At 45.8% G+C, this 27217-nt stretch overlaps 1 protein-coding gene across 2 annotated transcripts in view; it reads left to right on the top strand.

The window, feature by feature from the left end:
- Positions 1-27217, top strand: part of Pax8 (paired box 8) — a 58025-nt gene that overhangs the window by 18199 nt on the left and 12609 nt on the right. Inside the window, exons 3-9 of one of the 2 annotated variants that reach the window (XM_034506195.2) lie at positions 13992-14157; positions 15604-15801; positions 16970-17058; positions 17443-17568; positions 17832-18007; positions 22062-22182; positions 22662-22868. In XM_034506195.2, the coding sequence (XP_034362086.1) occupies positions 13992-14157; positions 15604-15801; positions 16970-17058; positions 17443-17568; positions 17832-18007; positions 22062-22182; positions 22662-22868 (1083 nt within the window). Of the gene's footprint in view, positions 1-13991; positions 14158-15600; positions 15802-16969; positions 17059-17442; positions 17569-17831; positions 18008-22061; positions 22183-22661; positions 22869-27217 lie in introns of both variants that reach the window. The other variant, XM_076937496.1, reaches the window with a different exon arrangement.

The raw sequence follows: 27217 nt of genomic DNA, 5'->3' as shown, positions 1-27217 counted from the left end.
CCATGGCTCTGAGTACATTTCATCCAAATTCTACTGTCTCTTCCTCTTCTCTACCGAAACAGCACCAAGAACCCAAAGGGCTTCCAGCAACAGAAGACGAACAAGTCAGAAAACATAATTTTTGTCCTGGCTCTGCAAGGAAGAGTCTGAACATTAGGGCATCTCTTCTTCACTGTCAGCTACACTCTGAGCATCCTGCACAGACACACGTCCCCTTCCACAGAATGCTGGTCACAGTAGCCTATGCCTTTGTAGTCCTCAGTGTACTGTTTTCGTCTTACGACAGCCTCAGCACCACTGTGCTGGTGTGCTATGGAGGGGACTCAACCTTTTTATTCCTCTGGGGAGCCTTCTGACCTCAGCCCCAGAGCGCAAGGATAGCCCTGGAGTATCAGGCCTCTAGGACCATATGCTCTGCAGAAACCTAGGATCAGATTCATGTGCTCACAGGTCCTGCAGGCGACTTCATGCTTCCTCGTTTTCAGCACTCTGGGTTTCTTCTTCTGAAAGCCCAGCCTGGAGGTTGTTTCTATTCCTCTCTGTTCCCTTCCACTTTTTTCTGCAGCCATGAGTCAGGCCTTAGAGCAAATAATTCACTTCGCAGTGGTACCAGGTTGTGGGTGAGTGGCTGCCACGGTTGTAGAAACCACAGATGGAAAATTTTGTTCAAGATTTTGCTCCGTATGTTGTTCTTAGCAAGGCAGATCTTCATGTGTTCCTACCTGTGCAACACAGAGTGGCCTCACCTCCTTCTGTCCTGCCTTGAGGGATCCAACTCCTCTCTCTCTCTCTCTCTCTCTCTCTCTCTCTCTCTCTCTCCCCCTCCCTCCCTCCCTCCCTCCCTCCCTCCCTCCCTCCCTCCCTCCCTCCCTCCCTCCCTCCCTCCTTCCCTCCCCATGCCATCCACCACACATACATAGTCTCTAATTGTGTCTCTGATTCTTCTTCTATCCAAAGCCTACCCTTTCCTCCTCTCTAAGCGTGTCAATCACTAAATAACAAAGAAACCCAGGGCTGTAGGGAAACAGAGGTGGTTTAGTTAAACGCAGGAAAGCATATCTTTTTTTCCCACTTTGTGATTGCGTTCTATTTAAGACTCCTCACTTATCTGGCCTCAGAGTCATTGCAGTTACCCCAGCTACAGCTACCTTTCTCTTATTCCCCCACCTCCTGCTGTCATCTTCCTCTCCACTCTCATGCCTTTGTCTGTCTCTACTAGAGATTCTTCTAGCCACATCACTATTTCCCTTCTCACCCATTTCAAAGTGATTTTTAAATGTATGTTCATTAAACTCAGATATATAACCTTGTAGCAGAGCTACAGAACCTAGTGCTTTAGCAGGACATGGTGACTGAACTTGAATTGTTTACTATACACTCGCCCCCCCCCCATGGAGATATACACACTGACACACACATGCACACATATACTCTCTCACACACCCTCTCTCTCACACACACTCTTTTACACACACTCTCTCACACACACTTTCTCTCACACACACACACTTACACACACTGTCACATACACTCTCATACATTCTCACACATACTCTATCACACATACTCTCTCACACATATACACACTCTCTAACACACATTCTCTCTTACACGTACACCACAAACACTCTATCTCACACACCCACTCTCTCACACACACATTCTCTCTTTCTCTCTCTCACACACACACATACTCACACACTCCCTCTCACACACACATTCTCTCTTTCTCTCACACACACTCTCTTTCACACACACACACACACACACACACACACACACATCACTTGTGGATATCCTGTAGGGCTGCTTGGAGGACGGAAGGTAATGGTACATGTAACCCACAGTGAATGGATCAAAAAGCCTTAAGGTTTGGTAACATAGTAAAAGTTATTAATGTGTGTATTTCTCAAGGGCAAAGCCTATCATCTATTCAGAAGCCACCTTATCATATTACATGTCTCCCAGAATTGAAGATTGTTTTAATATCAACCCATTTAAAAAAAAAACCAGCATTAATAGCTTCTGAACCTAAGGGGAATGTGAGGTGACTTTGGAAAGAGCTGGAAGTCAAAGTGTATACTCAGCAGATGTCTTCCCCTGCAGGGAAGACTCTGACTGCAGGGAAGACTCTGACTGCAGGAGTCAGAGCTCTGACTCCTGGTGTGGATATGTCTACCACCCTCTAGCAGTTTTGTAGCAGGAATCCACAGGCCTCTGGAAGTTTAGGAGAAGAGTCAGAAGAAAGACCTCTAACATACCTTCCAGGACTCAGGGAGGCTTCTTTAACATACCTTCTAGGACCCAGGGAGGCTTCTCTAACATACCTTCCAGGACCCAGGGAGGCTTCTCTAACATACCTTCTGGGACCCAGGGAGGTTAGCAGTTCCAAGTTTATGTTTAATCAACTAATTAATAGTTTGGGTTCATAGTTATTTTTATTTTACAGAGAGGCTATCAACTCTAAGAAATCACCAGAAAATCTTTTTAAGGACTCAGGTCAGGAACAGGGACATTATGCCAAAATCTTCTCTTTAAGCTGTACAAGGTGAAAAGTACCAGGCTTCTTAAGGGAGTTTAGTGAGCATTGAAGTAGGAACGACTCTGCTCTCCAGAAAGGAGGTAACACAGTCAGAAAAGAAGCTGCACCTGCCTCTGAGGTCTTGGTGTCCAGGGAGAAGCCTGCATAATGAGATTCAGACGGAGGCCTCTGGACAGGCAAAGGAGAAGGAGAGGGAGAAGGAGAGGGAGAGGGAGAGGGAGAGGGAGAGGGAGAGGGAGAGGGAGAGGGAGAGGGAGAGGGAGAGGGAGAGGGAGAGGGAGAGGGAGAGGGAGAGGGAGAGGGAGAGGGAGAGGGAGAGGGAGAGGGAAAGATTCTGAACCTTGCTCCTGGTAGGCCTCTTTCCTTAGGCATATGGAAACTGGGGTGTAGGGTGTAGATCAGCCACACCCAGAGCCCAGCCACAAAGGCCTTCACACCTTTAGGAAGGTGAAGTATTATACCAGTTGGTCAAGAAACAGCCAAATCTCAGCCATATGGAGAAAGTTGCCCATCTATGGCCTATCATACTTACAGAATATATAGGGCACAAGCAAGCTGGAAACAGCTTCCAGAAAACTTTGAGAGAGCCCCAAAGTTCATCCTACCTAGGAAAAACTAGGGCATGGTAACTTTCAGGCTCAACGTAGCCCATGTGACCCAGGTGCTTGCAGTACTCTGGTCCCTGTGATTTGGAAACCTACACATATTGACCTTAGAAAATAGTCTGATGTCAAGATCATCAGTACCCTCCCCCAGACATTTAGAGGCTTATTGACATTTACAGCAGCTTCATCCTTGAAAATACAGACATTGGGGTCCCTTTTTGGGAGGGAGGTGACACGGTTAATCTAAGGGCTGAGGGAGGCAGGGAGAAAGGGCCATGAAAGCACAGTGAAGCCAACCAGATTAATAGAGGAAGAGAAAGGAGGGGCACACCATTAGGAAGACAAAGAGAAAATCATGCTGGAGCAATAGAAAGGGAAATCTAATATCAACTAGGGAAAAATAAATGGAGATTAGGGCAAACAAATTAGCTTTAATGGGTTCAATGCTAATACAAGAATAACAGCAGAGCTGTGGATGCCTTTGAGGGAAGATGGGATAAAGAATCTGGGCAGTCATGCAGGCAGTGGAGATTATGCAGCAGGGGCCAAAGGGGCCAAGGGAGGGGAGGGAGGGAACAAAGGTGAAGAAGCATAAGGGGGGGGGGCTAGAGGGCCTGTTCTCTTTGATAGGAAGGGGCTGGGGTCCTAGTGACAGTAGGGTCAGAGGGATAATTAACACTGGGTAGAAATAAGGGAAAGCAACTGAAGGAGACAGAGGACAGGGGGACCTACAGCTCGACAGGCAGAAGGAAGGAAGTGTAAGCAGACTTAAAAAGAGCAGAGGAAAACAAACCAACATGGAAGAGCAGGGGACAGAAAAGAATCGCAGTTTTTTGTTTGTTTGTTTGTTTGTTTGTTTTTGTTTTTTCCTCTCAACGGAAAAAAAATCAAATAGTGAAGACATAGACTCCGATCCTCCAACAAATGGAAACCTGGGAAGAATTTTGAAGTGTGTTCAGGAAACACACACACTTGGTAGGTGATGTTGAAGGTGTGGTCACTCTTAGGTAGGGTCCGACTAAATGTGCGATGGCCACCTGACTTCCAGGGGTGGCAGAGGTCACAAAGTACAGAGTGTTTGTTTAGCCATTACGTGGGAGAGACCCCACTTTGAGGGTCAGTTCCGGCTCCGTTGTAAAGTGCAGCCTTGGGAAAATTACTTAGCATCTCGGTTTCTTACCCTGTCATATGTAAAATGGAGGTGATGTGCTCTCTACCTCAAGGGCTGTTAAGCGAATTTAATGGAAAGATACACTTACACTGTTCTGCTTGGCTCAGGAAGAAGCATGTTTCTTGATGCTGCCCGCAGCCATTATTCCTAAGCAGTAACTAACTCAGGAAATGGGGGGAATACAGAACACAACACACCTCCCTCTTCCTTCTCTTTTCTCCTTTTTTAAGGCCAATATTGGTAAGACACAGGTCAATTTTGGTTCATGTTCAGTTATCACCCTTTTATCTGCTATTGGTCTCCTGCTTCTGCATTTATGTCCCCTCCCTCCATACCAGAGTACCAGAGATATGATAGTACTAACCCTTCTCAGCCATACCACCCTCTGGACTAATTCAAGCAAGGGCATCTTTCCCTGCCTTCTAGGCAAAACCTTCTAATTCTGTAGGGAAATACTCTTTCATCTGGCTAAGCTTCAGACCATAGGAGACCCAGATTTGCTGTTGGTTTTCCCAGTTGCCTTAAAGCTTGTGGATAAGCAAAGCCGGCTAGATCAGAGGAAGGTATCCAAAAGAATTCCCAGGAGTCAATGAGTAACCACTCAGTCATGCACTTCAGGAGGAAAAGGAGTACGGTAGTTATTCTTGACCCCCACGACATCCAGAACCAAGCTTCTGTCATCACTAAGGATTGTAAAATACTAACACCAGAAAATAGCCCAGGCAGGAGGCCCGGTGTGGCAGGAGGATTTGCTACTTGCTGAGATATGAAAAATTAAACTGAAACCATTTCAGGAAAAACCATCCATGAAACTATAACCCCCAAAGGATGGATCTCAAGATGGATACAGCCGTGGTAAGCCTCAATAGAGAGCCTACTGAGCCCAGGTTTCATGCTAAGCTCCATAGATGTCTCATATTCAAACAGCCTACACAGAGGAAGTGAAGGTCGGAACTTAGAGGTCAAGGTTTTCTGGTCTCCATCCTATACAGCTTCAGAGAATGAAAACTAATGAATATATGAATCTCATCCAGGAATCACTGCCAAAACCCATGCGGGGAGTACTAAATGGTGGATTACTAAATGGGCCAATGGGTAGGTAACAGAAGGCTGGAGGACTTCCTTCTTGTTCCAAGTCGTCATGGACTCAGCAGCACCAGTGGTTCTAGATTTCAGCAGATTTACAGTCTAACTCACATGTCTCCCAGCAACATCTGGGTAAAGCATCAACTGCATTGCCCCAGTTCCCATGGGACTGCCTTCAAGCACCTAGATTCTGACAGTATCAGGTCTTCCCTTTGCTTCCTCCTGCCTAGGGGCAGTAGCTGCTTCCTGTGATTGCCTATCTGTTATTCAAGATGGTTGGACCGGAAGTGTTTCAAATTTCAGACCTTCCTTCTTGAGGATGAGACCAAGTCTCATCATGTTATTATGGCATTCATCTGTGTTTCTCATATTCCTTACACATACAACCTGAAGGCCGTTGTGTAAGATTTCCATGTACCTGTGATCTTATACCCATGAGAAGTCAGGTCAGGAACATTTAACTTGATGGTACTAAAGAAGTTTATGGTTTTTGAAAACATTTAATATTTTGAGAATTTGGATTAGAGATGACCAACCCAAAGCTCAGTGACTCTTCCTTTGTGCTTTTATATTCCTTGACACCCAGGAAATCTTATTTAAACCCAGCTGCTGAAATTTTTAGAAACAGGTTTCCATCTTCTGACCAAACTTCAAAAGATGCTACCAGAAGAATTCTGAGGAAACAAGGTTTTAGGATTGGATGGATTAAGTCATGGTTCTTGAAGGCAGAGTTGCACTTCTAGGCAGTGAGATACAGGAGACAGTTTCTTTTATTTTTTTTTACTGACTAAACTATGAAAGACATAAAGTGGCACTGCCCACACAGTCACGGGTCAAACATTTCTCCTCAAGCAGGTGTCTGAGCTCTCAGGAAAGGCAACTTCTACTACTAATCCTATCTCCCTAGCTTGAGCTGGGACTTTCGGGTCTTTTCCCTAACAGAACTGCAAGCCTCCCGAGGCCAGAGCTGTGTAATCACCCCAACATTCTCCATGAAACCTTTGTGACCAGAGTTAAAAGTAAAAGGCTTCCCACACCGATTTTAACGCCCACACCGATGACAGTGTCCTCATCTGTGGAAAGCTGTAACAATACAATAGCACTTCTTTCTCCTTAAGTTCCTCAAAGCCATATTCATCCATAAAACTGGCTCCTTCCAAAGGTATGAAGCCCAGGAGGGCTCATTTGCCTAATGTGACCATATGAGGCTTGGGTAAGCACCAGCAGAAAGGCCACTGCGACCATTCTGTGCTTCCTTTAAAAGCAATGAAAGCCTCTCTCTTCCTGGGCTGTTATGTATGGATCTCCTTCAAATACTTACATCTAAGAATCTGTGGGAAACAGAATTCTCTTGAAGGCATATGTAGTTTCCTCTTGATCTCCTCGGGCTTGCTTTTCTCCCTCCTTGTCTTTGTCCTTCCTGCCTTTCCTCACTTTTTCTTTTCCCTCCTTCCATTTGCATTCCTTCTTTCTTTCCAACAGTGAATTAAATAAGCAGGATTTAGTATAACAGTGTACCAAGCCCTACTTTGGATGCTAGGGTTTCAGTAAATAATGACAACAACAACAACCCCTCAAGAAACAGTTATGCGGCATGACACACTCAATAGTTGGGCACTTACAGTCTGCTAAATGTGGGAGTAGAGCCTGGGCCTCGACTTCTTTAGGAGAAAGAACCAGAAGGAGCAGGCAAGGGAAAAAAATCTTGGAGGACTTCCTGTAAGAGGCTAACTCTTAAGAGATAAATGAAATGAATAATAAAGTAATGGTACTCCAGGCATGGATGAGGAGGCAGGGCAGGACTTAGGTACTGTGACAAAAACTGTAAGCCATATATTTACTAAAGTATTGATTTTAAGGCACAGATGGTGGGAAATGAGTCAAGAGAGAAGAGAAAGGTCATGGTGTGTCTTGTCTGCTAAATTTAGATGCTTGGACTTACCATGAACAAAAGAATGCCATGCCTTTTCTTTAAACATTCTTAAACATGGAAGTGGTGCATCCAGACATGGGTTTGGATGTACTGATTTCTAGCTGCAAAACAAAGAGTTACATGGGGAAGATTGGAGGGAGCTCAATGAATCCAGGGTGCCACTCCTACCTGTCTAGATTCTATGTCACCTGTGGGGATTTCCCCTTGTTCTTCTTGCAACGATTCCATTTTTCTTATTCCCCATCATTACTCTTTAATTCTGCATCCATTATCTTTTTGTAAAGATCTTAAATATTAAACATTCATTTGCTGTTGATTTGTGCAAACTTGTCCTAGGTTATCACTGGAATGAAAGCTCCAGGAGGATAAAGAGCAGTTCCATGTACTCACTCCTGATAAAGTGTTTGGTATGTCATCGTACAAAAGAAAATGTTGAATACATGGGTTTTTAAATGCTGAAGACAGCCGGAAGATATTGGTATAAATATCTAGAGATAAAAGTGATTTATGGTCTGCTAAATATTCTATATTGGAAAATGCTAGAAGAGGTTGGCTAATTCATATGGGGTATATTTATTTAATGTGTTACATAATTTAACCAAAAATGAAACAAATATTTTTGACCTCACATGTGCTTCAATCTGATAACAGACAAAAGTCACTTTTCATTTATATAATTATCACAAGACTAAAATCACCCCAGACACCCTTCTTTTCATTCATATTTTCTCCCGACTATGACAATTTTTCTCCTCATTTTCAAACAGAGAACCAGCCATACTTGATGCTGAATTTTGATGAACACTATGTAATAAGTGTAAAGAATGTTAGGAAAACATCTAAACAGAGGCTCAACCTAGTCTGTCAATAAAAGCAAAGCTCCTTAAGGCCAGTGGCTCATGCTGAGGCACAGGGTGAGCAGAAGTAGTTAGACAAAGAGAAAGACCAAAGTTCTAAGTGGAGGAAATGTGCAGAGGCCTAAAGGCAGTGTGCACTCCAACAGTAGCATAAGAACCATGAAGGAGCATGTGGTTAAAGTGGTCTGTGGTGAAGCTGAAGGGGCATGCTTTATGAATTCACAGCGCTGCTGTCATCAGCCAAGGCAGCTGGGGGGGATTATTTATTATGTAAGAGACTTCCTATAGGACATTGAATCTACAAGGGGAGGGAAGACTCCTCTTACTCACAAGGCTATAAAAGATAGGAAGTCAGTGAAACTGTAAGAATAGACTGCCCAGTGGAGGTGTGGTGAGGAAGAACAGCACTGGGATGAGAGAGAGAGCATGAAGAGACAGACACAATGCATCAGAAAGTGGAGAAGTACCCCAGTAGAGAGAAATGAAAGCCTGGGCTGTCATAATAGGAAGCCAGAGATAAGCATAGAAACCTTGTCAAGAGGGAGAATGTGGCCCCCTCTACCTACACATCACTAAGCATTTGAGCACATGAGGCTTAGGAGACAGCTGACCCCTGAATGGGAAGGGAGGAAATGGGAGACGCAGGGAACACAAACAGGGTTTTCTTAAGGCATTTGGATTGAAAAGCAATAGGAAGAAAAGTTTCAGTCAAGGGAAGAGTTTTCAGGTAGGGGCTAGAGAAAGAGCATAGATAAATTTCTTTTCATTTTATACCCCAAGTATCGGCCTAGTAGAAAGTGAGTGGTAAAAATTGATTTTCAAAATAGGACAATAAATGATAGAGTTAGTTTCAAGAACATTCAAAAGATGAGCAGTCTATGAGAAATGAATGAGAGAGGTAAACAGTTGTCTTAAGTAGACACAGCCTCTTCTCTAGCTTCCCTTAGTAGGACAAATGGCTAGGCACAAAGACACCAGAGGTCATAAAGAGAGGCAGGGGGAAGACAGAGTGGATCCATGATACAGCTCGGCAGCAGGACAGCTCACGATTAGATGTGCACTAACCATCACAGATTTAAGTGATATGCTATACTGACTCCGGACATTCCTGGAACACTTTTTTAGGGCACAGTTTGAGACGAAGTCCTTGGTTTTTTATTCCATTAAGGTATAAAGTCAAGAGGGAGATGTTGCGAGGTTGTGGCCATTGCAGAACTGAAAGCCAGAGTCCTGGGGAATGGCAACACCAGACTGTGAACATCTGAGATAAGTTAGCATCAGCAAGGCTTATTCCTCACAGAAGTGGGGTAGATAGCAGGATCTGAAGGGTACCCCAAGGCAGTCACTGCACCTCTTACTAGACCTTGCCAAGGGTTGCCCACTCTGGGAGCAAAAACAAAAATCCACAGATAGTAAAATTCAGTTTTGTTTTTGTTTTTATAGCACAGCACACCGAGCTATTGTTATTTGGGGCTGAGCTTTAAGGAATCAAGAAGATGAAAAAAGAAAAAAAAGTACTGTGAGATGGGATGTGAGGGTCCCACAATAGGGAGCCGGTTGCTAAGATTTGGCCCCTCCCCTTGAGGAATCCATAAAGACACCAAATAGATAATGTTGTTGGTTAAAGTCAGTGAAATGATAGTGGCGCAGAGGATTGTGGGGGAGCAGGAAAGGTGTGCTTCTGTCTTAAGTGTTTGTGTGATGAGAGTTTTACGTGATGTCTCTGTTTTATTCTTCCATCCTTACTTCTTAGAGCCTTTTGAGTGAAGAAGAAATTACCAAACAATATCTTTGGGTCTCCCACAGTGGTCACTTCCCCAAAGGATGCTTCTAGACAGCAAACATTACCTAAAGCTTTACAGACCTGCAAATTAATTCAACTCACCCTAAGAATTCTCTGCCTTGTAAAACTTGAGTTTCCCAATCTGAAGATACATACTCAAGAATTTCCTTATATCCGGCCAGGCTTCCTCCTACATCGCCACCTCTCCCCACCCACAGCTCTCTAGACAAGCAAAAGCCCTTTGCTTATGAAGCTTCAAACCTCTTCCTGCTCTACACTTTCCTCAACCCTACCTCTGGACCAACCATGGAGCTCCTTCTGATCACTGGCTTCCGGCCTTAAGGTCCACTTGCCCATAAAGTACAAAGCAGCATGGAAACGGTGGGCAGGGAGGAAGCCTGCACCCACCTCTGGGCATTTGGTGGTGACTCACCTAGAGAAGTCCACTCCCCCACACCGGACACAGAAAACACAAAAGCCCTTCCATCATAGAACTCAGTTCAGCCCATAGAGGCCACCCTCATATGCAGCCCGCTGACCCTTCCCAATTTCATGAATGATCTATAGAGACAGTAAATAACATTCAACTTGGTCAAGACTTTATGCAAGGAATCTTTTAACTTCCTATGGCTACTTTACTCATTCATTCATTCATTCATTCAATTTCTGACTACCTGCGTGTTTCTCCAAAGGACATCTACTTTAACACGAAGATTTTCAATTAATCTGGCTGTATCTCCTGAAAGGGTTTAAACACTCATTTTTTGTTCCAGGTTACATACCCAGGGCTTTGTACTTGAGTTACTATTAGTGTTTTGTTAATATGTGTGGAACTAAATGAAAGTCATCAAATATACACACTAATTATAATTCTTGAGAAACAGTTGGAGGAAGAAAGAATATCATTTTGTTCATTTGTCAGCCATTGCTCAACACCTCGCCTAAACCAATAGTTCCAAAGTCTCAGCATTCATACAATCTAGAAGCTTCTTCGAAACACTTTTTAAAAAGCTTTTGTTAATTCTTTGAGAATTTCCTACAACGTATTTTGATCATATCCATCCCATTCCCCTAACTCTTCACAGAGCCCCCTTCTCTCTATCCACGAACCCCAACACCTTGTGTGTGAGGGGGGCAGTTTGAGAACTCCAACCTCAGTCTTAGGGCCAAGTCAGTTACTACTTCGTTATGTTATAATCAACCACTTTATTGCTACAATGGAAACCTTTCTATCAAGACTTTCAGCTGATGAGATGCTTCTTCACCTTCATCCCACCATTGCTGTTTCTAGTGTCAGTAGCAGGTACAATGAAAAATTCTATTAAACACCATGGCATGCCTATAGTTAGAAAAAACTAAATCTACTCAAATGACATGGCTAAAACACATAGAATCCATGCAGAAATATGACCCAAACTCTTCCCCAATAAAATGATACCTTAGAGAAGTCACAGTTCAGGGTCCAGAATTGTGACTGTCTGTTGTGTATGTAGTAAGCTTCAGTAGGGTTCTGAGCATGTGGGTTTCTAAGATGCTGAGTCAGCCCTTGGGATAATGTAGGATCCTAGTTTATTCTGTCTCTCCTGGAGAATCACATGAGTAGATTGTGCTTTTTTGTTTTATTTTGTTTTCAGGCAAAATGTTCAATTTGTGCCACTTCTATAACACACACACACACACACACACACACACACACACACACACACACACAACCTGACTTCCAGATAGATTCTAGCACAAAGATCTATACTCCATGCAGCAAAGGTTCTGAAAAATAGAGACAAAGTAGGCCTGCCTAAAGTCTTGTACATTTGGATAGCTGTCTTATGTGTCCTGGTATTCAGAGTCTAGATCCCAAAGAGTCAAAAGGCAACAATGAGAAAGTGGGAGCTAATTTTTCCACAAAGGACAGCATGGCCAGTGAGGGGTCAGAGGAATGAGTTCAAGAACAAGAGAGAGTCACATTGTTCATTGTCTGTGCTGGACTGAAAGTCCCCGAGACATCATCTAACTCATGGAAAAGCATTCGTCAAGACAGGTGGTCTAGAACAGGACAGGCAGAAGCTATCCTGGAAGATGGACCATCCTGTTCTTCACACTTGGTGCATAGCCAGTGGGCTTCTCCTCCTAACTTATTGCCCAGGACAGAGGTTTATGATCTTGTTTGTTTGTTTATTTTAAGGAAAATTATCTGTTCTGTTGAAGACATCTTGGGCCCCCGAGGAGAAATTGGGAGGTAGTTCTGAATGTGCTAAGTCAGTGGGCGATAATGGGCACAGTGTGCCCAGCAAAGGCACTTCCCACCCTTGCCCATAAATAGTGTTAACTGGTCACACTGGCCTGGTATCAACTTTCCCTCCTTAGTGGCTGGTTCTCTATGACTCCCACCCCCTATACAATACTGGCTGCTGTGCAGTAAGCATCAGGATGGTCCTAAGTATTTGAGCTCAGGTCATTCTGCTCCCCATCAACACCTAGAGTTCTTATACTTCTCCACCCTAAGCTAGCTCACCAGATTCAGTTCTTGGTGTGAAAAGACGCTAGTCATGCCTAGGTGATGACACTGTCATCGTAAGGTTGCAGAGACAGGATCATCTCCAGCCATCAGTCAGGGGCCCACAAAGAAGCAGCAATGGCTGGATCCCTAACCAAATGTTTGGATCCTGGCTGCTCTTCACTTAAGCTGAGTCATTTGAGTGAAGTCACGGAAATAAATGCTCTTTATGGTCTTCTCTTTGGAAATGGTATATCTCAGCCCTGACATTAACCCACCATTAGTTGAAAAGCAGTTGCAAGCAGTGCAAATCTAAGAGACGGCTACCCTCTTCACCTCAAATCCTTTGCATGTAATATTCCCATGGCTCACACAGGATCCTTTTCTCTCACCTAGCACTTCTTTGCCTTGAGTTTCAGCTTACACTTTAAAAAGAACTCTTCTGTGCTTCTCTGACCAGGGACAGGTCTACTGATTCAATAATTACCTCTCTAAGCATGAGATTCCAGAGAAGATCATGAGGGATGCTAATGAGCTGGCTTGGGCTCTTATTGTGATGAGCTCTGTGAGGTGGGTGCAAGCATGCAGGTGGCTTCATTCACCTTGGGGCTTCAGAACCTGGGAAAGCACCTGACACACACACACACACACACACACACACACACACACACACACACACACACGTACTAGGCACTCAGCAGGTATGGATCTGAGTAGATATGTATGGTCAGAATGAAGTACAGAATCAGTCCCGAGGGTCGAGTCAGGGAAGCAGCTAAGGCTTGGCTTGCAGTACACTGTACCATTCTGCCTCGAAGCCTGACGCAGTAGTACAAAACTCATGGGATGTCTCCTAGTGAATTCTCGGTCTGGTTTTTTAGTTCTCTAATCTGTCAAAAAGAGACAAGAACTTGAAGTTGCTTAGGCAAGACAACCACAGACAGGGCTCAGTCCATTTGACCTATCTCAATCAGAGAGTCTCTCCTTTGCTTCTTTGGTGTTTGTGTTATAAAATATGGTTCTGTGGTTAAAGACGAGCAATACACATGGAAAGACCACCCATCTTATCCTCTACCTTCATGGCAATGCAAAGAAAAGGAAGTCCAGGGGAAGGGGAGATATTTTCTTCTGTGTTAGTCAGTTCAGTATCAGCTTAAGAAAACCCTGACTTTTCTACTCCTACATGTCTGCAAATGGAGGGAAATGGGAAAGGAGGGCATTGATGACATGTGGTAAAGGGCTGGGCTCCTCCATGGGATGGAGAGATCTAAAGGGTTCTGATATCCATGTGCTTCTTTCAAATGCTCAGCTGATAGATGGGCTGAGCAGTTTATGCCACATATACCGGCCTCCCTGGGGTGTGTGTTTCTGAGTACGGCGTGCCATCAGAGGGGCCACTGAAGGACTCGATCATGGAGTGCCCTGCCATGCTCTCACACCTACTCATACTCAAGGCTAATTCTCACCTGACATTTATCTCCTGGTTCTGATTCTTGTCCCTGACAATGCTGTCTTTTTAGGTCATGGAGGGCTGAATCAGCTAGGAGGGGCCTTTGTGAATGGCAGGCCTCTGCCAGAAGTTGTCCGTCAACGCATTGTGGACTTGGCCCACCAGGGTGTGAGGCCCTGTGATATTTCTCGTCAGCTCCGTGTCAGCCATGGCTGTGTAAGCAAGATCCTTGGCAGGTAAGCACGAAATTCACCACACACCGCTTTCCCTGCAAGCCTTGTCTTCTGTGGTCAACCTCATAGCTGCAGGCACATGTACCATCTGATTGTGTTTTTCAAGCCAAAACTTTCAGAATATCTGTTACAAGAGGCAATAAAAGAGTTTGATGAAATTCATAGCCTTACTGAGTCAGCCTCTCGGCTAGGCCTGTGGCTCTTGTAAAATGATCGGAAAGCACGAAACTCAGAAACATGGAGGACTGACAACCATCGATCTGTAAGACACAGTGTGGTGGTTCAAAGCCCTGGCTGTGCCAGGAAACTCTAAACAATCAATCAGAAGGTCAGGATCTAGGCTCCAGCAAAAACCAATAGAAGGGAGTGAACTCAAATTTATGTATATTATTGGTTTCCACATCACTGAAGTGATGCTTATTATCTCAGTTGGTCAGAGCTGAGAACTGCAGAGCACAGGTTCAGAAGGACAAGGAGCACAAAGCCTCTGACATGTCACATAATCAGAAATATTATTTAAGTAGAGAGCTTGGGAATTCTGGAGTTCCATGTCCTGTCCACCTTACTCCACAATCCACTATACAGACCCATATGTAGGATCAAGGGAAATTAAGGGGCTGGGCTGTAAAGAGCCATGGAGAGCCCTGGCTCTCTGCCTGAAACTGTTAGAGGGAAAGTAGCCTTTTCCTAAGGGCCAAGGAAAGAGTATTGTTCTGATGATTGTAGCATCCCTGAGAGAAGAGTTTTGAATGGCAAAAACAATGGCCTTTTTAAAGACCCTGGCTTTGTTTTAGTCATTGGTAGAAGATACCAGAGTCTTGATTGAGCTACTCACCTGTCAGTCAGCTAGTCGTGGGGTGGACAGGCTCTGAAGGAAGGAGCTCATGTTTAGGGGTTGACTCAGGTCAAGGATTCTAAGTGAGGCTGGACTTCAGAAGCAACTTTAACTTGAACCAGGAAGCTTGGCAGAAAACCAGAGAGCAAAGGGGGAAGGAGACGGCTCAAATTTGGACAAGGTGAAGGTGACCCAGCAAGACAGCAGCTGGCTTTCCTGAGTAAGGCCAGGAGAACAAAGGAGGGGAGTCAGGGCTAAGAGAAGGTGGGTGAGAGAAACAGCCACTGCAGGCCTGTGACTCTCCAGCATCAATACTGAAACACCCTTTCTTACAAGGGAGACCTTTGTGTGCTTTCTGATGCAAATACAGAGAGCTGGCCTGGGGAGAAGCCTTTGCAGAGGGGTCTTGCTTTGGAAGCAGCATAAATCTACCCAAATAAGTGAATTGTTGGAGAGAAATCCAGTGTTAGGCTGAGCGGGAGTCGGGGAGGGGCATGTCTCAGTTTCACACCTCTCTTCAGGAGACTCAGAGGGGACAGAGGCTCTAGTCAGGTCCATGTTTAAAAGCCTCACCTGCTTATTGGGTAATGTTGGGGGGTTCTCTATTGGAGTAGGTACTACGAGACTGGCAGCATTCGGCCTGGAGTGATAGGGGGCTCCAAGCCCAAGGTGGCCACCCCCAAGGTGGTGGAGAAGATAGGGGACTACAAGCGGCAGAACCCTACAATGTTTGCTTGGGAGATCCGGGACCGGCTCCTGGCAGAAGGCGTTTGTGACAATGACACTGTGCCCAGTGTCAGCTCCATCAACAGGTGAGAAACAGCAGTTTCTGGTACCCTCCTGGGTTCTAGGGTTCTGGAAGATTCCTGTAAGGAACACTAAGGGCCTGGCCTGGTTGGAGTATTGTTATTTGGATGAGGCTTTACTTTGAAGAATCTTGCAGGAGCTCATTGTCCTGGCCCATGCCACCCCTTCCAGTCTTCTCTTGCTCCTGCTGTGGTCACCTCCTTCTGTCCCCCCACTATGTTGTGCTTCCACATCCTCTTTCATGCTGTGAGAGAAGTTCCTTGATCCTTTCCTGGCCCTCATTGATTACTTGGTCACATTTTCACTTTAGCTCACTACCTTTTCATCAGACATTTACTCACTCATTCGTTCACACATCATTCATTCATTTATTCTGTATTAGTTCCCAGGACACAGAGCCCCTGTCCTCGAAGAGTTCACAGTCTAGTGGTAACACAGACACTGAATACCCACAAAGACAGTGCAAAACTGGTCCTGCTATGGTGACTTGTTTTAGGGAAATCATGAAAGCTTTTCATTAAGTAAGAAGCAGTGATTAGGAATTAACTAGATAAAGTGGGATACCAGAGGACTCTGACACAGCCCCTGTGGTTAATGAGAGCCTACACATGGAGATGAAAGAGAGTCATTTGAGAGACAAGAAAGTGAAGTACACTGACTAGAAGATGCCAGAAGAAACTACCCGCAAGAAGCCGGTGGGCACTGGAACATATTCCTGCCTTTGATGCCTGTGCAGCAGGCAGCCATTAGAGTATTCTAGGCAGGAAGCTGATTTGTATTTGAAAAAACTCCCTCTGGCTGAAAAGGGCAGAATCAGTTAGAGTATGTGGGGTTCAGGAAGGGCCACTGAGGTGGGTGGCACATCTTCAAATGTTAACAGTGAGATACAAAAACAGGATCAATCCTGGAGTCTTGTAGCAAGATTAAATCTACAGATCCCTGTGAAGCTGCAGCTGTATTTGTGCCTTGAAACAGACTGTTTTTAGTCATGACATGGGACATGAGGAAGCAGGTATGAGAAATGAGGTGAGGAGACCAGTTTGTCTGTGACCTCAGTGAGCTGAAGACACATTTAAGACCTCTAAGTGGGCTGTCATGAAGGTGAGTGGACCCGGAACAACCACAGTCCCTGTTGCATCCTCTTTCTCTAACAGTCCTTCTGCTTCCTCACAGAATCATTCGGACCAAAGTGCAGCAGCCATTCAACCTCCCTATGGACAGCTGCGTGGCCACCAAGTCTCTGAGCCCAGGACACACACTGAGTGAGTGTTTAGGGATTTGACTGTCCCCATACCTTTGAATGTAGACCCAGTCTACACAGCCATACAGACATAGACACAGCCACCACCAGCCACAGCCACACAAGAGCATATGAATGCTCGCTCATATGCCTATAATGGACTGAGTCATTACCCCGAGGCAAAGTCGATTTCAATGCTCATGGGCTACTCACAGGACCGTGGTGGAATGGATACATGTCAGACAAATGTCATTCTAGAAAGCCTTCCCACTAGCAGGCCCTTGAAGGGCTGTAGCTCTCCAGGGCCTCTGTCCACAGCATTGCATGCTGCTTTGCATCCATGGTGATGGTAGTGGCTATGTGGAATATCGCTTCTATTTCTGACCCTGTCCTTATTCCTTTGCAGTCCCCAGCTCAGCTGTAACACCCCCAGAGTCACCCCAGTCGGATTCCTTGGGCTCTACCTACTCCATCAACGGGCTCCTAGGAATTGCTCAGCCTGGCAGTGACAACAAGAGAAAGATGGATGATAGTGAGTGCTTAGGGGACCTGTGGGTGGCATGAGACACAGGAGAGCACTTTGCTCAAGCTTTGATAGGAAGACAAACCTTTCTTTTCATGGCCCTGGCTTAGTGGGTCTCTGAGACTCCCTTTTATGTATGGAGTATGGTCCTTTCCCTTAGCTTGCCCTGTCCCACCCTCTTCAGTCCATCTGCTCCTCTGCTTTGGGGCATTTTGGCCTGGTGGCTTGGTAGAGGAGTCTCCTGAAAGCTCCCTTCCTGCCTGGGGCACTAGGTGACCAGGACAGCTGTCGGCTGAGTATCGACTCACAGAGCAGCAGCAGCGGTCCTCGAAAGCACCTTCGCACGGACGCCTTCAGCCAGCACCATCTCGAGCCACTTGAGTGCCCATTTGAGCGGCAGCATTATCCGGAGGCCTATGCCTCCCCCAGCCACACCAAAGGCGAGCAGGTAAGAAGCTGGGGTACAGGAGATAGGCAGGGCAGGCAAGCTCCAGAACAAGGCATGTTCTCTAGCCATCAAAACAACTTCAAATTGCTCCCATGGGCTCCGAGCACCTACTTGATGCAGTGTCCAGTTGCTTGTATGCCTTATTCACCTAGACACCTCCCTCTTCTCACAACCCAAGTCTGAACTTTGAGACTAGTTTTGCCTTGCTCTCAGAGCCATCCTTTTGCCTTCAGTGGCTTCTCCAACAGTAGAATTGGGCCACAATTGTAGTTAAAGCTCACATCCTTTTTATGATGACCTCGACACCACTCCGAGCCCTTCCTTTGCATAATCTAGGATTCAGTGTGACTCATGTGCTCAGGCACACCAGCCTCATTCACACCTCTCTGCCCTTGTACATCATGTGCCCTCCTTGTAGAATGCCTTTCTTCTCACCACTGTGCCTGGAAAAATACCAGCTGGCTGTAACTCAGATCAGTCACCTTCTCCATGGATTTGTCCCTGCCCCTCGCCTATGATTTACCCCTTGGGACCCTGTCATCCTTCCTGTTTCACACATGATTTCTATTGACTTCTCACAGTGTTTCCTAATAATGTAGGGGAGGGAAGGTAAAGGCAACAGACTTAGGGGCAGGGTGCCCTCTTGCGACACTCCCCCTTCTCTAGAATCTTATTACTATTATTACCTATTGCCTTATTATTAATAATTATTATTACTTTTTGTGGTGACGGAGATCAAACCAAGGGCTTCACACACACTAGACAAGCTTTCTCCCTTTGAGGAATATCCCGAGTCCAGTATTTTAGTAGCTATCCAATGAAGGTACATTAAATAAATGAACCAATAAATCAGTTTGAGAAATCAAGAATGATGACATACAACCTACAGGAAGATTTCCTCTCCAGATCTTAGGGAAGGAGAAATACGTTATAATAGAATGGCTTCTGTAAAAAACAGACAGAGATATGAACATTCTCATATGAGGTCCATCAATATCCTAAAACTCTAACAACCACTAAGAGACATTTACTATTATCTGTCAATGGTTCCAATGTCTGCCTTTTTCATCCCATCTGGTCCAACAGCCCAGGAAACTCTTTAGGGTATAGCTGGCCTAGCCCTGCTCTTGGCTTGAGGCAAGCCTATAGGTACATCTTGAAGTCCTGAGAAAGACAATGATGATGATGCTAACAAGCAGTTGAAACACTGCCAGCAAATGGCTGGGCTGCTGGCCCTGTGCCAACCTCCACAGCTGGGTAGGCAATATGCATCAGTGATTTTCATCAGCTTTGACTATGACAGCTGTGAATGGTGTAGACAAAGTTGGCTATTAGCAGACCCAGGGAGAGGGCCTGGGCACACTTCTGATAGAGCATGGCTCCAGAAGGCAAGGGTTGAGCCTGCAGGAAGCTTATTCTATGGTGGTAAGTGTGCAAAATGCAATATGCATATACTAGCTATCCTTAGAGAATAATGAATTCCTACTGAGGAGACCCTGGGCATCTGCTGGGTCCCAGAGACATATACTGGCTTCATACATAAGTCCTCCAAAGGACTTTGTTTGAGTAGAGAGAGTCCTTGTACCATGCTGGAGAATATGCATGGAGCATCTTAGAATGAGAGACTTTAGAACTATAGGAGACTTGGTGGCCACACAGCTTACATTTTCAATTTGTATGAGGATGATTCAGAGCCTGGAGCATGGGAGGACTTGGAAATAGATGTTGCAGACTTTATGGCTTGCCAACCCTAGTTTCATTCATACAGATCATTCCACCCTTGTCTATTTTTGACATGGTGATTCCATGGATTTTTTTGGGGGGTGGGGGTCCAGACATGGTTTCTGTCTGTAGCCTTAGTTGCCTTGAAAGTCACTTTGTAGACCTGGTTAGCCTAGAACTCACAGAGATCCATCTGCCTCTACCTCCCCAGTGCTGGGATTAAAGGAGTGGTGTAGGACATTCTTATATAAAGACTAAATGAAGCCAGAATATCTGAAAATCATTAAGCTTCTCTAACCCTCAGCCTAGAGGAGTAACCTGTCCCCAAGCTATTCCTTCCTTCTCACATACAATCATCTGGATGGGTTGTGAGCAGCAGAGAACCCTAGCCTCAACCTTGCTCTTCTGCTTACTGTCTGATTATGCCACCGCAAAGGAACATGTCCTCCCATCCAGGCACAAAAGGCTTGGTGTCTCTGGGAGGCAAGATAAAACAGATATTTATACATGGTCTTAGCATGGAACATCAACAAGGGTGAGAGTGACCTCATTTCTCACTGCAGCGTCACCCCCAGGCAATGTTAGAAATCTGTGTACCCTTCCTCTATATTTTAAACCTGCCACCATGTGGATCAACTGAGAGACAATGTTATGAAGACAGACCAAGAATATGGCAGTTGCTAACTCTTCCCATACTAACAGTATGCTTATGATCACTCCCAGTTGAACATCTGTGCTTGCTGAGGACCTTGTACCAAGCAACTAGTTATTTAAAATCACAGTTAATATTTACTCAATCCTTTGTGGTAGATTCTGGGACTCCTATTCTTAAAGGTAGGGAAAAAAAATCAAGACTCAGAGAGCTCAAATAAATCACAGCTTCCTGCAGATTGTTGTAGACTCAAAACCCTAAGTGATTCCAATTCTGAATCATTGTGCTCTTCTATCCCCAATATAAGGCAGAAAAAAATCCAGTCATCATTGGCATGTTTGAGACACTGAACACAACACCACCTGGTTCTCTAGCTTTTTCTTTGGGCTGGGTTTGGAACAGAAACTTGATTTTTAGTATGTATTTTGCTGCCAAATCAACACATTCACAAGCCATTTCAAACTTTTCTTACATTTTCTAGAAATTAGGTATTTGTTTAATTTCACTAGAGTCTAGCTCTGAGCAACTCCACCCTGCCTCTAAGTGCCCCCCTCGGAAGAATGGAACCAGAGTGCCATTTAGTCAGTAATTGCTGCTATGTGTTGATGGTGCCCTGGTGGCCTCCAGAATTGACTGCAGCTTCCAAAAGTGCCCTGCATGCAACCAGAAAGCATTGTGACTCCACAGTAACTCCTTGGAGAGCTGAGCTCAATGGAAATTACTGAAAACAATTGTCTTCCGTGGAACTGTTATGTAACCGTGGACCAGTCCTTGATTCCAGTCTTGTTCACATAGTACTTTGTGAAATATACGGCCTGCCTGTGGGGAGTGCATGCACGCTGTATTCCTTGGGAAGGACATCAGAGAGCTAAGGGGAGGGGAGGCTATACAAATTCATGCCTATAGTCTAACAAATTACTGTCTCAAGGAGTGCCTTAGGCCATAACCATGCTCATACCAGGGAACACCAGTAGGAGCTGGAATGACTGCTAGTACTGAGCACAACCCCAAGTGCTTAATAGAATTTTTTGAAACAAAAGGAATTTATATCTTTCAAGGTGAAACTCAATGTTTCTATTAGCATGGGTCATGTAAACCTGACATAGTCTTACAGGGTTGTATCGGTGAGTTATTCAATAAGGATGGTAGTAGCAGCACAGCCAGTTCCCGAGCTCTCTGCAAGTGTAAGAAATGATCACTGTACTCAATGTAGGGGCATCAGAGCCTGCATCCTTGCATCACCTCACAGACGAGAGGGTGGCTTCCTTCAGCTTTGTACTGCATTTCCTAAGCTGGCAAATCAAATGTTAGTAGAGTACAAGACTCAGTGGCCTCTCCTGCAACCATTTCAGCTCATGTGAAGAACTAAGAAGGAGACCAGCACCCTGTCAGGACATGGTCCTCTGATAGCCAGTCCATCACATACCTGGACTTCTTTGGCAACAGTGGGCCTTGAATTCTGGAACTTGGAAGGGGGAACCCTAAGCCAGGTCCTGGGAGAGTTCTGGGGCTTTGAGTGGGAAACCATGCCATGTCGAACTAAGAGAAAGCAAGAGGAAGATACAATGAGCCTGGGAGCTTTTCTTAGGAAGACTAGCATCATCCACTGCAAAGACAGACAGGAGAGTCAGTAGGAAGCCAGGCTTGCTCTATCCCTGCTGACTTCTCTTTGTTCTCCAGGGGCTGTACCCACTGCCCTTACTCAACAGTGCCCTGGATGATGGAAAGGCCACCCTGACACCTTCCAATACACCTCTGGGACGCAACCTCTCAACTCACCAGACCTACCCTGTGGTGGCAGGTAGGATGCCCAGAGGCTTCTGAACCATCTGGACTCTCCTGTGAGCGTCAGCATGGGCTTGGGGCAGGGGAAGGCAGAGGCGTCTGGCTGGCAGGAGGAAGGTGATTGGGATACTGGTCTAGAAAGGAGAAGTGGGCTATGCTGACTGGCCTCAAAGTGGAGCAAAAGGGTGGTGCCTTCACTCTTTGGCCTCCCTGGATCTCCTCAATCCTAACAGGGAGAGGCTGAGCACACATAGACTTCAGTCTCTAGTTCATCTCCGCTGGCAGAAGGCATATCAGGGAGGTAGAGCCTGCAGCTTCCCCATCTCATTCCATCCAAGAACCGCTGTAGCCATAGCTCTCCATCCTAGACTCCTCCTACAGCAGCCAGGCCTGCCTCGCCCCATACCCTCGCCCCATCTCATGGCTTGGTTTGTGCATGTTCCCACCTCATCATCTCACACCCCTCTCTCCTTGTTGTCTCCCTCCCTCCGGCAGATCCTCATTCACCCTTCGCCATAAAGCAGGAAACCCCAGAGCTCTCCAGTTCTAGCTCCACCCCTTCCTCTTTATCTAGCTCCGCCTTTTTGGATCTGCAGCAAGTCGGCTCTGGGGGCCCAGCAGGTGCCTCGGTCCCACCCTTCAATGCCTTTCCCCATGCTGCCTCCGTGTACGGGCAGTTCACGGGCCAGGCCCTCCTCTCAGGTACGACTGGGAGGTCCCGGGCTCTGTAGGTGTCGTGGGGTGGGAGGGAGGTCCTCGAGGCCATCTCAGAGTCCTCTGGTGTGAGGCTAATCTCATCTTTAGGCTAAACTAGCCCATCATCACCCTGTTCTCCAATTTATTAAGCACATGGTTCTCTCCTATGGGAGAAGTCAGGAGTCAGAAATAGGCACTTGGAAGGTGCCAGCAAGTGGGATACTTTACTCCAAAAGCCTGTGGGAGAATAAGGACCCATACAGAGAGCCAGGTGCCGTAAAGTCTGAACCTTTTGTATAGGTTCAAAAAGAAACAAAGATAAAATGTGGAGGAGAAATGGCTCTTGAGCCAATTTCTGAACCAACTTCCTGGAAAGGAATTTTGAGTCACCATCTGTGGCTGTCTTCACGCCCAGGAGAGCGGCAACACCGTTAAAGGACACGGGCATCTCTCCTTGCTTTAACCTTGGTGACTGCACAGCTTCACAGCCGGAGGTGGTGCAGTGCTTGTTGCGAGGCTTAAAGCCTGAAGGAGGTTAGGGACATCTGGAGCAAACCTCTTGTATCCTGAGAAGGAAACAGCCCGAGAGGAGAAGCGCCTAAGTACAGCCTCCAGAACAGAGCAAGGGCTGACTTTCCCTGTATCAATCCCGACTGCAGCTTCCAAGCGGAACATTATCCCAACCAGTCAGGACCCGAGCGATGTCTAAAGGAGTCAAGGTTTGGTTAGGGCACAGGCAGAGACACTTCAGAGTCTTCAGATATCTGACTGATTATTAACACAGGGATCCTGGGATGGGGGGGGGGGGGTGTGTATCCCAGAACCAAGAAGGGAAGTTATTAGTTTCCATTTGAGCATTGGAAGTCTCCTGTGTGAGAGAGCTGTCTCCATTGAATACGGACAGTAAGTGACAGAGAATATGCCTCCCTGTCTCCGGATCCCTGGCCCGATCACCTTGAGAGGTTAAAGCAACGAGATACAGGGGGACTAGGCACAGAGAGAACCTAGGCTGGACAGTCTAAGCCATCTGGAGCAGCTGTTTTCCAATATTCTAGACCTCTCTTGCAATTTAAAATGAAAGCATTTGGCATGCCAGGTGTCTCTCAATCAGAGCAACAGGGTGGCTTCCACTGAAGCTGGAGCACTGGCTCCAGAGAACCATAGGCTTGAGAAACTCAGCAGTGTGACTTTGCCTCCCACTGGATCTGAGGTCCTAAAGGTGCTGTGACATAAACCCCAGCATGCTTTCTTATAAGCGGCAGCATTTTCTGTCTGTCTGACAACTGGTATTTTCCCTTTGCTGGGCATCCCTGCAACCTTGTCCTGGAGGTGGGTAATGTGAGGGCAGAGAGGAGGGCTAAAGGTCTGAAGAAAGGAAAGAAGGGTTCACTTGGAGTTTGAAATTTCAAGAGGGTGAAGTCAGCGGAGATGGGTCATTTGTTTTGAGCAAAGTGATTAAAGTTCACAAAGCTGTGAGCGGAGTGATGTCAGCCAGAGATGGAATGGGGAGTGGAGAGGGAAAGAGATGGCTTGTGTCTGCTGTGGGAGCATGCAGGGCACACTTGTCTGTCTCCTGAGAATGGGAGGCTGAGAAGCAGCTAAAGGCCCTAAGAAGAGCACAGGGTGACCAGGCTTGTGGTCCATGTATCCAAGAACAAGAAGCAAGTTAAGACTATAGTTTGGAGAGTCAAGCCCAGATCTCCAGCTTAAGGTGAAGGCAGTTGTATGCCAATGCTTAAGTTGGTTTAAGGATCAGTGTAGACGTCCTCAGAGACTTCCCAGCTAAGGCTGGCTGAGCTGGGACCTAGACATTCATCACTTGGCTGAGCCCTCATGGGGTGGAGAGAGCATAGTTGGATGGAGGAATTCTAGAAGTGGAATGAGCTTAAGAGCCTGGGAACTGTGACCTGTCCACTGGGGAATGAGGTAAGCCAGAGAATTGGAGGAGGAGGTAGAGAGAAATCGCTCCTTCGACATGCTGCAGGAAGAGAGGACAAAAGGAAGAGTCAGTAGACCTCCTTCTGAAATTCGCCCATCTCAATCTTCCACGAATCTTCCTAGCACCCTACTCTGTTAGACTTTGCCTAAGAAACCCCTGTCACCTGCTGAAAATTTTACCTGCTCCACAGACTTTCTCCCAGAAATTCTGTGAGTGTCATCTCCTGGATCACTGCCTTTGAACATCAGGGTTTTTTTTTTTTTTTTTTTTTTTTTTTGTTCAGCCAAGAAAGGGGCAACTTTAGGACTTGGGAAATAATGAGACTCACCTACAGTTCTGCTAGTCCCCTTTAGAACACCAGTATACACACACAGACACACACACACACACACACACACACACACACACACACACACACAGAGAGAGAGAGAGAGAGAGAGAGAGAGAGAGAGACAGACAGACAGACAGACAGAGAGACAGAGAGACAGAGAGACAGAGAGACAGACAGAGAGACACACACAGAGAGACACACAGACACACACACACAGACACACACAGACATACACAGACACAGACACACACACCCTGTGGATTCCAACCACTGGCCATGACAGTGACATCAAGGACACCCTTGTCCTTGCTATTGTAAGGCTGACTACAGGCTCTGCTGATGGGAAGGCTGCCGTTAGCCTTTCATCATCAAGGAGCCCAGGATCCTCCTCCATTCTTCTGTACAAAATATATTTAGTCTTGCCAAAGAGATTTCTGGGTTACCATAAATTCTCCTTGCTATCAGAACAAGATAAGGCATTGAAAAGGGTTTACACAGAGGGCAGACATCAAAGAGGTGAAATGAAATAGTTTCAGATCTCCCCCACCCTCTGGATTCCTTCCTCAGCTAATGGCTTTCTGTACTTGCTCCCTGCCTCTAGTTAGAATATTTACCAAGAGTTCTGGAGCCCCAGGATTTTCCTAGGGAACCCCACTTTGTAGCCAGCCAACTTATTGATGCCTGTGTCTACATTTTAAAAAGAGGCTCTTGTTGGAAGTCTACTGGAGTGTGGAGAGACAGAATTAGACAGTAGAGAGAAGTTAAAGAGGTGTTGAAGGAGAGTGGGTTCAAGGGTGTCTGACCAGAGGGGACCGTCATGCTGGCAGTGCCTGTTGTTTCTTAGATTGTTCGAGATTCTTTTTTGTTGTTGTTTGTTTTTGGTTTTGAGACAGGATCTCATTATGTGGTTTAGGCTGGCCTGGAACTCACTATAGACCAGGCTGGCCTGGAACCATAGAGATCTGCTTGTTCCTGTTTCCTGAGTGCTGGGATTAAAGACGTGCGCCATCACACTGTCATGGTTTAAGGTTCTTGACTCTGAAAGGTTGTTTTTTCAATGCTGTCATTAAGTCAAAACCACACAAGTGCTCTGCTACTGAGCTACATTCCCATACTACAAAATTATGTTCCTTAAGAAATTAAAGCAGAAGGGCTAGATGGATGGCTTGGCAATTAAAAGCACTGGGTGCTCTTCTAGAGGTCTTAAGTTCAATTCCTAGTGCCCACATTGTGGCTCACAACCCACTATAACCAGGCCCATGGGATCTGATTCCTTCTTATGGTGTGAGGGTACATATACAGACAAATCTCCCATATATATAAGATATAAAGGTAAATTCATGTTTTTAGATAAATGAAAGAGAGTTTTGTGGAGCTGTTAAGATAATCTATGAAGGTACAGTTTAGATAGGGTGGTGTTCTGGAAAAAAAATTTTTTTTTCTGTCTTTCCAGGAGGGCCAGGTCTTAGGGGAAGTCTTTGGGGCTCTGTTTGGGCCATTGATTCAGAAGTCTTTCTTGCTGAGAGAAAATTAGGTAGCTGAAGAGAAATGAAGATTAACATTAGAGACCAGTGAATTCTTTTACACGAGCTATTATTGTTCATGGGGTGAGGCACTACTGAGAGAGATCATGGGTTAGACTGTGACCTGAAGTATGTGCGCAGGAACTCTGCAGTAGACAGCCTACATGAAGAAGCTATAGGTTCAGGTGATTGATAGCAGGTGACTAGGAGGGCATAGAGCATGGGGCATGGGACCATAGACTGCCAGCGCCAAGAAAGCTCCTGGAACAATAGATTGGCATTAGCAAATAGATGGCCAGAGAGCAAAACTAATTGTGATCCATGGGTGATATGGACCCTGCCTCAAAGTCGTCCACACAATGTGCTAAGAAACCTCACCAGCCAGGAAGTAAGGTGACCTAAGTTCCAGGCCTCCTCTGCATTCTGTCCTTGTGTGGCAGACAGGAAGACTAGAGTTTAATTAAGAAATCTCTTTATAGTCTTGCATGGATGTAGTATTCAGTTTCAGTTTTAAACTCTCTCTCTTCCTTTCCATCCCCCCTTTCTCTCCCATTCTCCTTCT

Source organism: Arvicanthis niloticus, chromosome 6 (genome assembly GCF_011762505.2).
Source record: "Arvicanthis niloticus isolate mArvNil1 chromosome 6, mArvNil1.pat.X, whole genome shotgun sequence".
Classification (NCBI taxonomy): Eukaryota; Metazoa; Chordata; class Mammalia; order Rodentia; family Muridae; genus Arvicanthis; species Arvicanthis niloticus.
Note: the sequence above shows the minus strand (reverse complement) of the source record. Positions and strands in the feature narration are given on the sequence as shown.